The 13,772-nt window shown below is 34.2% G+C and overlaps 1 protein-coding gene across 1 annotated transcript in view; it reads left to right on the forward strand.

The window, feature by feature from the left end:
• The window catches only part of MALRD1 (MAM and LDL receptor class A domain containing 1), a 649,080-nt gene that overhangs the window by 261,737 nt on the left and 373,571 nt on the right, over positions 1-13,772 (forward strand). Inside the window, exons 23-25 of the mRNA XM_006759937.1 lie at positions 790-946; positions 4,972-5,082; positions 8,644-8,857. Of these exons, the coding sequence (XP_006760000.1) occupies positions 790-946; positions 4,972-5,082; positions 8,644-8,857 (482 nt within the window). The remainder of the gene's footprint in view (positions 1-789; positions 947-4,971; positions 5,083-8,643; positions 8,858-13,772) is intronic.

The raw sequence follows: 13,772 nt of genomic DNA on the forward strand, positions 1-13,772 counted from the left end.
AATCAAAGAAAGAATGCCAGAATGCCCAAATTGTGAAGAATGTATCATAGAAATGTATACTTGAAACCAACATAGTCAAACCAATGTCACTCTAATAAATTTAAACTTTTAAGAAAGTTGTGTATTGCCAAGGATGTCTTAAAATTTTATTTTCTATTTTTCTGAATTGACAATTAAAGTAGGGGCATAAACACTATCCTGTATGGCAAGGTTACATTGATATTTATTTGTTTCCACCATTATTTCCTTCTTTAATTTGGAGCTAGGAAAGAAAAGACACACTAAAATTATCTACCAACTTAGTAAAACTGACCTAAATTAACAAAGAATAAATTTGAACCTGACAGCCTTTATATCTATGAGAAGAACCTCAGGCCAGTTTCCATTCTGTTTTTTCTTTAATGCTTTATTTATATATATATATTTTAATGCTCCCTTTTAAGGTATTCGGTGCTTCAGGGTCTCATTTTAACCTACATGAAAAGAAGCTCTATAAAGCTATTCAGAGTATTGGCAGTATCATTGTAAATAAATCAACCAAGTTATTACAGATTAGACGTGGTAATTTCAGTCTCTACCATAATCTGCACACATTGCACCAATTGATACATAGATTCAAAATCAAAATAGAAGAATTATTTTTGCTGAAGGTTATGAGTCATCATTATGCTATACAACATTGGTATATTCAGGGAAAATTGTAGAATGATAAAATATGCTAAATGACAAACTATATTTTGTGATTTTCTGTTTTCTTTTTATCTTATAAACACATCCTATTTTCCCTAGAAATACCACAGATGGCTGGTACCTGTATGCTGATAGCTCAAATGGAAAATTTGGTGACGTGGCTGACATCCTCACTCCTGTTATTTCACGCACGGGACCAGAATGTACCCTGGTGTTCTGGACTTATATGAATGGTGCCACTGTTGGCTCTCTCCAGGTATTGCTTAGATTATAACATTTTTAAAATTTGTTATATAAAAATTCATAATGTATAATTTATTGTTATTAAAATGTAGTCTAATAAATGAAAATGCACAATTATCAACACTTCAACATGGTATGATTGGAAAAATACTTTAGCAGAATTGGACCTGCATGGCTAGTAAGATATGTATTTTTTTTACTGTTGAATTTATGATTATGGTCTTTATGCTGAGTTCACAGCTTCTGTGTTATACTTGAAATATTTCATTTAGATTTCAGTAACAATGTTCAGAGACTAGTACAAATGACTACACACTTTAGTAAAAATTGAATGTGCATCCTTCATGTTGTTATTTATAGTAGTGGTGCTCATTCCCCAGGAGTCTTTTTCAGATTGTTTCTTTGTAAAAAAGATTACATTGTTTCAAACTCACAAAAAGTTGCCAGAATCTCACAGACAATATACCCTTGCTCAAAGATCTTATTTTGTGTCTATTATCTCAGGAGCATCTTTTATAGGAAAAAAAAATCAGTTTAATACAGAATCAGATATCACACCTAGTTGTTATTTCTTCTTAGTTTCTTTTGAACTGGAATGATTACTCAATTTTCCTGAGATTTTTATGAGACTGATATTCTAAAAATTGTAATTCAGTTATTTTGTAATGTTCCTCAATTTGGATTTGCTGAATGTTAAGCTTTTTTCCCCCTTTAACATCACTAATATTGCATTCCATTGGTTAGTACATGATGTCCATCAGTCTCAGTACTTTTGTTCCCTTTGTTATCAATAAATATTTTGTGAAGAATTATTTTGAGAGTATGTAAAATCCTGACCTGGATTCAATTTTGCCGACTAGTTTTTGCATTCTTTAGTATTTTTAATGGAATTAATTTTAATATGATGATGACTTAATTGTGATTTTCCAACTCCATTATTTTGTCTATATCTATAGGTTGGTATTATTTTGGAAGAACAAAACAAAAAAAACCCTCAAAATATTTTCTCTCCATTTTTAAATCCATTTATTGAACTATATCAGTGTGGATTTATGGATCCTATTGTATTCAATTTCTTATCTGTTGCTTATTTGCTGGTTTTGAAATTGTCACAGATTTGGTCATAGGAGTCCCTTTAAGCTGACTTATATGTTTCCTTGACAAGCTCTTCCATCTTTGAGTATTTCTTTTCATTATGGACAAAAAGATGTTCTAGATTCATCTTATTTTTACACTGTTCCATACTTGGAGTTAACTATTTCTCCGTGGAGACTGGGTTTCTTTCAGAAAACTAAGTTGTACAGGCTAACCAGAGAGAGGTTCTGGAATCTGAATGCACATCCTTAGAGCCTGTCTTACCATATTGGAAATGCCTTATTTAATATACAGTTTGTATGTAATACTTATAGATACATCATTTACATAGAAGCCAACTCAGTTTTTTGAAGCATCTATATTTTTACTGTTTCATAGCTTATATAAAATTTTCCAGAAAGCCATGTCTGAAAAAACAAATTCCAGCATTTCTGAACTGTTTACTGTGAGCAGTTTTAAATTAGAGATATATCCCTAAAGGCAGCCGTAGATAAGGACTCTCCCTGTGCTGAATACCATTAATTTATTTACAGAGAAGTCTGTGTTTAGCACATTTGCAAGGAGATTACACTTAGGTTATCTGCTTTCTTTTTCTCAATAAAGAGAAAGAAATATAATGCAGACCAGCTATTTAACTACTTCTTTCCCAGTAACTTGATTGTAATTTTAATATTAGGTGTTTCCACCTTCCCCAATTTTATCACTGTCTTATTCTAGGCTTTACCTGGCCATATTAAACACTTATTTTTCCAAATAAAATTTTAGATAAACATATTATTTCAAAACTGCTGTTTTCATTGGAAACACTTTTAAGTTTATAGATGAATTTTAGAAGAATTGTCTTCTTTATTATAGATGAGACTTCTTACCAAAAGCAATTTAAAAGTAAACTTGTTTGTATACCAGTATATGTATGTGTGCATGTTTAACAATCTGAAAGTACTGTATTCTAAGTCTGTGGATTGAGGTTGCAATTTATCATTTGTTTTACATTGATTTTTAAAAATTATCTTTAGGCAAAACAATACGATTTATTACAAGTTTTTCACTAGAAAAATGAGAATTATTTACCTACTATATTTTATAATTGAGATGATTAAAATATGCTTTCATTTTTTAAGATAATATTTTGTATTAGTAGATGCATAACTATCAAATAGTTTAAATAGTAATACATCTGATCCCTATTTTGGTGCATGGCTGAATAATACTACATGTTGCATTACTATGTTCATGAAGACATTTTTCTTAGTGATTTGTGTATAGAATGATATTCATACAAAGATCTACTCCCAATACATTCTTTCTAGTATCCACAAAAATGATTTTTTAAGAAATTATGTTTTCTTGGTTTCAATAACATGATGAATTTTATAGACTGAGAATTTAGTGATATTTTTGCTAGGCACATATTATTTAGCAAGTGAAGACTCTAAAAGCTCTACAGCCACTTGAACATTTTTTTTTTAAAGATAATGAAACCACTAAAAATTACCTTCACTTAAAAAAGTCAAAATCATCACAAACCCTTCTGAATAATTCCTTGATTTGTATCCAATATGGTAAGACAGGCTCTAAGGATGTGCATGAAATTCGTGCAAGGGGCTCAGCCCTTGCAGCCCCGGCTGCCTTGGCCCTTGCAGCCCAACTTCGTCCAGAAGGTCTGCTGGATAGTTGTTCTGCTGTTCGATCTAATTAGCATATTAGCTCCTTATTATACAGAATGATTTAAAAAACTACCTGAGTCCATTCTTTTAGAATGTGGACTTGGTTCTGGTTTCGGAGTTTTTAATTTCTTCTTTTTTGATTAAAAAATTACATATGTCTCCTTTCTCCCCCACTGACCTCTCCCCAACCGCTCCCATCCCCCAGCGCATACCCTCACGTCCCTAGTGTCTGTATTCATTAGTTAGGCTTATATGCATGAATACAAGTCCATTGGTTGATCTCTTGAACCTTCAGTTGCTCTCTTAATGACTCATTTAGTATCATTCTCAAAGAGGAGCCTGATAATTTGTCTGCTGAGACTAATCTGAATTTTCCCTAAGAATGAGGATGGAGTACTGTGATGAAAATGTAGTTTCAAGGCTGTGGTACAGAGAGATCTTACTAGCACAGAGTGAATAGGTGTGTGCTCATATCACCCACGTGTGTTGTTAAAATTAATTGAGCTCCCGCTGTAATACTGTCACTGTCCCCACTGAACCCGAGAAGATGAAGATCATTTTCAACAGCATGCATGTTATTTAATATATAAAATTCCAGTTGTTACTGCTGTCAAATTTTTTTTTAAAGCTAAGGTAGGTCTGGCTGGGTGCTCAGTTGGTTAGAGTGTCATCCATATACCCCTAACTTGTAGGTTCAATCCCTGCTCAGGGCACACCAATGAATGCATAAATAAGTGGAACAACGAATCAATGTTTCTCTCTCTCTCTTTCTCTCTCTCTCTGTCTCTATCTCTCATTCTCTCTCTCTCCACCCCTTCCTCTCTTTAAAAAATCAATGGAAAAATATCCTCGGGTGATGATAAATAAGACGGGCTCGATCCCCAGGGAGGGGCGTGCGGAGGCAGCCCATCGATGTTTCTCTCTCATCCCTCTGTCTTTCTCTCTCTCCCTTCTTCTCTCTTTCAATAAAGTAATCAATAAATTTAATTTTTTTTTAAAAAAAAGCTAACATAGAGTTCTTAGCTAAATGATGCCCAGATTTCTTTGGACTTAAATAACAGATAATCGTGCTCACTTTTATTACACAGAGCTTGTGAGGTGCCCTGGGACATAGTGCTGTATAGAAAACAAAGATATCTAATGAAAACTGTCTCAGCTTTTCTATCAGGGACTTCATGTTGATATTAAAATAAAGTAAAAACTTGGAAAATTCTACATGTTTAAAATTTATCACGACAAAATATTTCAGCACTTTATACTTGATTTATCTCTTCAGGTACTGAGCAAAAAGGACAATGTTACCTCTAAATTGTGGGCTCAATCTGGACAGCAAGGTGCAAAGTGGAAAAAAGCAGAACTATTTTTAGGCGTTCATTCACAAATACAGGTTTGTAATCCAAGTACTTGGGTAGTAAGTTTTGTTGATTTTCTTCTTTAATCCTAGTTTATTTTCTTCATTCATAGTCGTGTCCTCTCATTACAATTCTAATGTGTTGTATGAATACATATGGTATTTTCCATAGGAAATTAAAATTTCAGAATGTTCTTATTTCTCCAATTAGACAAACATGCTTCTGGGAACATTTAATTTTAATGACAATTCTACTCCATTCCACAAGCAGTCTCCCATTTGTAAAGAACGCCTCCCTCTATTTATAAATATGCATATTCTAAGAGACTATCTAGAGTGAGTACATTAATTTTTCAAAATTTGATTGAAAGGACATATTTTTTAAAGCATATTGTATTGTTGAACCTTATTAGAGATAATAGATTCACTTAGCTCTAAAATATTTTGGAGAGAAACAAAATTGTGTGATGTATTTATGTTTACAGAGATCGTAATACTATTTGGAGGATAAGATATATGTAAAACAATTAAAGAAAATAACATAGATTAAAATGTTTAAAGTGAAAATAATTATGTGCCAATATATTTGGTATGGATTTTATTTTTTATGAATTAACAAGAAAGCAAGAGCTCCATGAATGTGTGTGTGTATGTTTTAAAATTTTATTTTTTGGCAGAATGGGGGTTTTCTTAGAAGATGAGGCAAATATCTATTAGCCTTAACTGCTCAGGGCTTAATTCTACGAATTTAGAATCACTTATTTTGGATAGAAGATATATTTAGTAATGATTACATTTCCAATCCTCTGTATATGCAGTAGAAGTGGCCAATTCTGCTGTTAATATTCAGTGACTGTATCTACAATCGTCTGATAGATCAGCCCCTCTCAGCTCCTGTGGAAGCACAGGCTAAATAGACACAGCTGTATAAAGGGATTGATACAGCATTATCCCCAATTTCTTGGAAAGATAGGTGTAATAAATCTCACGTATGTTTGGCCTAACTGGAATCTAGTTTTCTAATGGGTCATTTATAGATAATTTAGGAAAATTAGTAAGAAATAAGTTCAACCTGAAGAAGTAAATATTAGAAAGCAATTTAATGGTCTTGCACATCCTGAAATATATTATTAAGTGATTTTGCCTTTTAACCTCCATGATCTTTTAACTGAGGCAAGAAGAAGCCTCAGCAACAACATGTAAAAGATTTCATTGCTGCTAGACATAGGCCCCACTTGAGGGAATGAAATCTTAACTAGTTTTATGTAAGTAGAGTATTTGTATGGCAATATCATGTCAAAAAAAAAACAATAAAGGGGATGTAATCAGGAGGAATCACATACTAATTTAGCCTTCCCAAAATTAAATATTTCACAGATTGAAATTTGTTGTTTAAATCTTTTTGTGTGTGATCCAATCAGTTATTCAGTAAAAACTTATTAGCACCCACTATGTGCAAAGCAAAATACTATGCAGTGGAGCTAGAGTGTGAGCTGGCATATTGTCCATGATTCTTTCATGGTTATGATATCATTTCATTTAGTCTCAGAAAGATGAGTGGCTCTAATTCTTGAGTAAAAGTATAAGATAATTTTAGAAATTACATGCTGATTCAACACTGGGTAGTTCTCAGAGTTTTGTTTGGTAACCTGCACTCTGATTTAAACAGAATCTTTAATTATAATAATTTTTACAACTAGAGCAATCACATACATAAACCTTACTAAATGCTAAGTACTATTCTATGAATTTAAAAATACTTCTTTAGTTTTCACAATAACCGTATGAGGTACATACTATTATTACTGCATTTTATAAATTAGAATATAGAAATACCTAGAAGTTAAGTAACCTGCTCTAGTTATATAACCTCAAAACAGCAGAGGCAAACTTTAAACATAGGCAAGTCATCTACAAGTCCATAGTCCAGCTGCTATGCTATATTGTATCCCAAATTTAAAAAAATAATTGATCCTGCTTTCATTCTATCAAAAACTATACCATAATTGCTCTTTTTAAAAAGTTTAATCACATTTAATAATAAAGTCTGTGGAATCTTAACCAACAGTGTATGGAGCATTGTGATATAATTGATGATTTGATCATTTGGACATGACAGGCAACTGCGATTGGATAGTAGATACACAAGTTAATGTAACAGTAACTGAGTTATCTGATTTCTTATTCACAGAACATTGCATCACGTATTTAAATGTTTAGATGAATCCAGATACTAGAGCACCTTTTTCAGTTTTCTAGGGTTCAATTTACCTTTTAAAAAGTTGTAGTCATTATTATTTTTCCAGTTTTAACACCTTGTAATCACTTCCAAACTCTTAATGAATCTTATAAATTTATTTTTCTTAGCACATTTGCTCTGAAGAAAAACAATTTATCCTCTTTATGTAAATTTATATAGGAATTTACATATACATAGTATTTATTTATTTATTTATTTATTATTTATATAATGAGAGACACTTGCTTTTCAACTAGTCTATCCACTCATTTCAAGAGGAAAGCACCTCGCTTTTCACACAGTAGTATAGAAGCATGACATGTGTTAAACAGCAACAAAAATTATAATAATCTTGTTCAAGAAAAATAATTATATATATATATATATATATATTTGGTCAAAGGTGTTTGGGTGTTCGAGCTCAATAAATATTTTGTGTAAAATCACTGAGGTAGCTCTGTCTTTCTTGTTAACTAATTTTTAATTGTTCTAAATTTACTTTAGAATACAGGACTATTTCTTACGTTAACACACAAATCCATATTTGGCCTGCAGAGAAACTCTGAATTAGTTTCACTTAGAAATTTGACACTAAACAATCTGTGACTTTTTATGTTCTATGAAACTATGTTCATTATTATTCTAAGCAGTGGTCATGCATAAGCTGAAGATAGCCTTTCTGAAAACGACAGTGACTCCTGTTATTTTTCCTCACTTCTAGTTCTATTGCAGTCCACATACGTGGGCGCCCACTACCAAACAATGACACACATGACAATTGTGTTCATCACATACATTAATCAAAGGCAAATCAAAATAATGTGAGTTCCAAACATGTGGCCAATAAAAACCCTCATGTTATTGAGATTTGCTATCTTGGGGTGAACAGACCTGAGGAATGGGAAGAATTGGGCAAAATAGAGCAAAGGATGTGCTTGCATCTCCTTTCTCTCGGCATAGCCTGTGTTTGGACTGGCCTCCCGCTTCCATGTGTGACGAGGCTCTAAGTAAGAAATGCACGGGGCTCCTTTGGGATCTGGGAGCTGCAGAGCAGCAATGATGGGTTGGTGGCTCCTGCCAGAGTTCTAGGCCACCTACCCCCTAAACCAACACAGGAGGCAATGGTGTTGGTGATGCCACTCCCACATTCTTAAGTGTTGAGGACGGTACAAATCTAAACGATCCCCAAGCTTCTTGGCTCAGTTTCATTATGTGGCGTTTTTATCAGAGTCAAGTGTTGTATTTAGTGGTTGCTCCAAGTTTTTCATATGATGGACAGCCTAACTGAAACTGATTTTCTTCCCTTAATCTCTCTCTCTCTCTCTCTCCTCTCTCTTTTCCTCCCTCCCTCTCTTTAGATTATCTTCAGGGCAAAACGCAGCGTCAGTTACATGGGAGATGTAGCAGTGGATGACATTACCTTTCAAGATTGCTCTCCCCTCCTCAGCCCAGACAGGAAGTGCACTGCTCAAGAGTTCATGTGTGCTAACAAGCACTGCATTGCACAGGACAAGCTGTGTGATTTTGTGAATGATTGCACTGATAATTCAGATGAGACTACCTTCATTTGCAGTAAGTAAAAGTGTTCTGTTTCTAACTTTTGCCTTTATCTCCCACAATCTTACTCAATTCCATGTATTAATTGCTGAACATACAGAGTATCTATATAGCTCAGCAGCTGAGGCAGTTAGGGTCAATCAGAAAAAATATGTGCACCCTTATGTTCATAGCAGCACAATTTATAATAGCTAAGATTTGGAAATAGCCCAAGTGTTCATCAGTAGATGAGTGGATAAAAAAGCTGTGGTATATTTACACAATGGAATATTATGCAGCTATAAAAAAGAATGATCCCTTACCCTTTGAGACAGCATGGAGGGACCTGGAGAGCATTATGCTAGTGAAATAAGCCAGTCAGAGAAAGACAGGTATCATATGATCTCACTTATATATGGAATCTAATGAACAAAATAAACTGATAAACAAAATAGATCCAGAGACATGGAAGCATAAAACAGTCTGAGGAATCTTAGAGGGAGGTGGGGGTGGGTGGATGGGCAGGAAGAGATCAACCAAAGAACTTATATACATATATGTATAACTGTATTACAGACAATAGTGTGGTGAAGGCCTAGGTGTGTGTGTACTGGATAGGGTCAATGGTGGAAAAAAGAGGGACATCTATAATACTTTCAACAATAAAGATAAATTTTTAAAAATAAATACATTACTTTTTTTTTCTCTCAGCACCTAATTTAGAACCAGAAATCGCTTAAAACTAGATGACGGATTGGTGTGTGTGTGTGTAGTGTGTGTGTGTGTGTGTGTGTGTGTGTGTGTGTGTGTGTGTGTGTGTGAAGGAATTGTAGATAAATTGGAAAACACAGAAGGGAAGCAAGTATTGTCCATGTAAAATAAATGTTTGAAAACACACACACACATACACACACACACACAACACACACACACACACACATACACACACAGTAAAACATCTATCAAAACTTACTCATGCAGGGTTATCAAGCCTCTATGCTTGGATGCATTTCAGAGAGTTGTCATTCCTTCATGTAAATTATGAGATGTGGTCAGTTGTGACAAAAAACAAAAATGAATGCTCAGATATTACATAAAAAAGGCAAAGTGGTCTCCTAAAGGAGATACATATCAACTATGTAATATTGATTTATAATAAACAAGACCTATTAAAATATCCTTAGCTCAATGGGCCATATATGCTCATTCGGGTAAATCTGTAAAATTGTACAATGTAGCCCAGTTGTTGCCTCATTACATTGCAAATGAGGTGAATACAAATGATCAAAATGAAGTTTGACAAAGCATTTCACTCTACTAGTAATGATTCCTGTGCTAGAATATTACAGTTTGCCCCTTTTTGATCTCTTGAAACCAAATCTGGTATATTAAGAATAACTTCAGTATAAAGAGACCTCACAGTTATATAAAACTTTTAACCTTCAAAGCCCTTTTATATACTAATCTCCATAGAATCTTCACAGAAGCCCTGAGGGGTAATTGAGACATATTTTATTAGTGCATTCCACAGAAGTCATGAACAGCAGTGCTTAAGATTTTGTCAGAGTTCATCATACTGGTATTGACAGAGTGGATCCTAGAACCCATGTACTTTAATTTATGAACCACTATTTTGCCCAAGCTACCATACTACTGCTGTGTAACACTGAATCTTAAAAAAAGTTACAGATTACAGATCCTATTGATATCATATAATTATTTGTTTCTTCAGTTGTAGATTCTTTCTTATAATATACACTAGAGGCCCGGTGCATGAAATTTGTACTGTGGGCGGGGGGCGGGGGGCGCAGTCCCTCAGCCCGGCCTGCAACCTCTCCAATGTGGGACCGCTGGCTCCTAACTGCTCACCTGCCTGCCTGCCTGATCGCCCCTAACTGCCCTCCCCTGCCACCTGATCTCTGCTAACTGCTCTCTCCTGCCGACCTGATTGTCCCTAACCACCTCTGCCTTGGCCCCTGCCACCGTGGCTTTGTCTGGAAGGAAGTCAGGACGACCGGAAGATGTCCAGTAGACCTGGTCTAATTAGCATATTACCCTTTTATTAGTATAGATTTTTATCATATATGAACTGAACAAAAATGTTTGGCAAATCTCAGATTCTGTATTAATATTAATCTCTACCTCATGAGTATTTTCTGATGTATTTATAGTTATTTTCTGCATCAAATGTTTTAAAACTCTACATTGCCATTTTCATGTGAATATCACACAAATCCATTAGGTTATCAATGAAACAGAACAGATATTATGCTTTTTTGGGTCATGTTGCCAATGTATCTTTTCCAAGATGCAATTTAATGCATTTTTTTTAGTACTTAAATTATTAAGTAATTTCTGACTAAATTTTTCTTGAACTCTTTGTATTTAGGTTCTAACATTGTGGAAATTTCTAGGAATCCGCTGTGTTTGGGAAAGGATGCTGGTTTACTAAGAGGGTCAAGAATGTATTGAGATTTGCTGTTTGGGTAGTTGTTTTGGATGGAAAATAAAGGCAAAAGTCATCATAAGCCTTTGGAGGGAAGGTTGTGCTAGAGGTGTTTTTTAGTGAAATGATTGCCAAAATACTTAAGGCTTGAGTGGGCCTACTTGTATCAGCAATACTAAAACAAGAAAGCTGACTTAGTTCTAGATGTTACATAGAAAGAAGAAAACTTTTTCAGCTTCTTCAAACAAATAAACTAACAAAAAATATGCAAGAAACTCTAACCCACATTTTTATGTTGGTTCTCATTACATGATAATGAGTTCTTTTTACGTGACATTGCTTATTTTTATTACGTATTTAAAATTTTTAACTATCCCATTCTACTGGTCTTAAATATTATGTTTTAATTTTAACTGGTAATATCTGCTATCTGACTTATGAGTGCTGTTATTTATCCTGTGTATGCTATAAATATAAGAGCTTTAATTAGATCCAGAAGAATAAGAAGAAAAAAAATTTAAATCACCATAGGAACTGTTTTCAGAAGTTTGGCTGACAACTTACCAAGCATTTAGGTTTAAGTTCCACAGTCTTTGGATTTTTGGTTTTTCGTTCGTTTGTTTTCTTGAGAATACTAAGTGAAGACTGGACATGAAACACAATTATAAGAAAACTTCTGAAATATCATTAGGTAGAAAAATGCCACGTAGGAATAACAGAAATAATTTAAAAACTCAACTATTCTTTTTTAAAATATATTTTATTGATTTTTTACAGAGAGGAAGGGAGAGGAATAAAGAGTTAGAAACATCGATGAGAGAGTAACATCAATCAGCTGCCTCTTACACATCTCCCACTGGGGATGTGCCCGCAACCAAGGCACATGCCCCTGACCAGAATCGAACCTGGGACCCCTGAGTCCACATGCTGACGCTCCATCCACTGAGCCAAACCGGGTAGGGCTAAAACTCAACTATTTTGAAAAGTGTAGACTACCTCTGGCAAAGAAGAAAATAATCTTTTGTAAACAAAAGTAACTGCTACTTTAATTTTTCACATATTAATGTAGGTTCTGAAAGTAAAATCTAGAAGAAAAATTAAAATATTATTTATTACTTTATAATATAAATACCACGTCTAAAATATATGAGATAGCCAAAGAAGAAAGTGATTTCTATATCTGAGAACTCTGAAATCTAATTTGAACATATCTTTGCCATGATATAGAGGTTTCTTTGGAAAATAACCCTATTTTTGTTTTTTGTATATTCTAATGAGCATATTTATTGTTGATACACAATTAGTAGTATCTCAGGCATACTCAAAGTAATTTAATTCACTCTGATTAGTGAGGATGCTGGATATTTGATCAGCATAATCTGTAAGTAATCTGAACCTAATGGGCAAATGTAATACTGCAGTACCAATTGTAGATATCTATTGTTTTTTAGCACACATGCAACATTTACCAAAAAAAGTGTGTATAATTAAAGCATTGAGCAAATTTAAATAATTTCAGTGGGTTAAACTAACAGATTATCTCTTTTGAATTACACTGGAAATCAATTATGAGACAAATGCTAGAAAACTGCTATTGGGAAGGACAAAGACAGACACAGTTAGTAATTCATGCCCCCCTAAAAATCACAATAAAATTAGAATAAGTTTTAATAATGCATAAAATCTGCTGGGATTTAGGTAAGTGAATACTTAGAGAAAAATGTATAGACTAAATTTTTATATTAGAAGCTACCTAATATTGCAAGTTAATGGAATCAAACACAAATCTAAGATAGAGAGTATTTGCAAAGACTGATAAAATTTTCAAAACCCTGTCAAGAATGATCAAGAGAAATAAGACAGAAATGTAAAATTAACTTACCATATTTATTAAGAAGTTATGTGTCAAGAAGTGTTTGTGTACTATGCATCAATAAATAAACAGGCAGAAATCCCATTCCTCATAGTCTTGTGTTAAACAGATGTAATCTGTCTCTACACACACACAAAAATATATACTAGAGGCCTGGTGCATGAAATTTGTGCACTGAGGGCAGGTCCCTCAACTGGCCTGTGCCCTCTTGCAGCCCAGGAGCCCTTGGAGGATGTCCGACTGTGGACATTCTTAATGCTGCTGCGGAGGCAGGAGAGGCTCACCAGCCATGAACCTGGCTTCTGGCTGAGCAGTTCTCCTCCTGTGGGAGTGCACTGACCACCAGGGGACAGCTCCTGCATTGAGCATCTGCCCCTTGTGGTCAGTGCACATCATAGCAACCAGTCGTTCTGCCATTGGTTGATTTGCATATTAGGGTTTTATTATATAGGATACACAGAATATAAATATATATAATATATATTTACACACACACACACACACACACATACATCTAATCTAATAAAAGAGAAACATGCAAATTGACTGCACCTCCACTATGCCCCAAGCCATGCCCACCAGTCAATCAGAGTGACTATATGCAAATTAACCCAAACAAGATGGGAGCCAGT

Source organism: Myotis davidii, unplaced genomic scaffold (assembly GCF_000327345.1).
Source record: "Myotis davidii unplaced genomic scaffold, ASM32734v1 scaffold376, whole genome shotgun sequence".
Lineage (NCBI taxonomy): Eukaryota > Metazoa > Chordata > Mammalia > Chiroptera > Vespertilionidae > Myotis > Myotis davidii.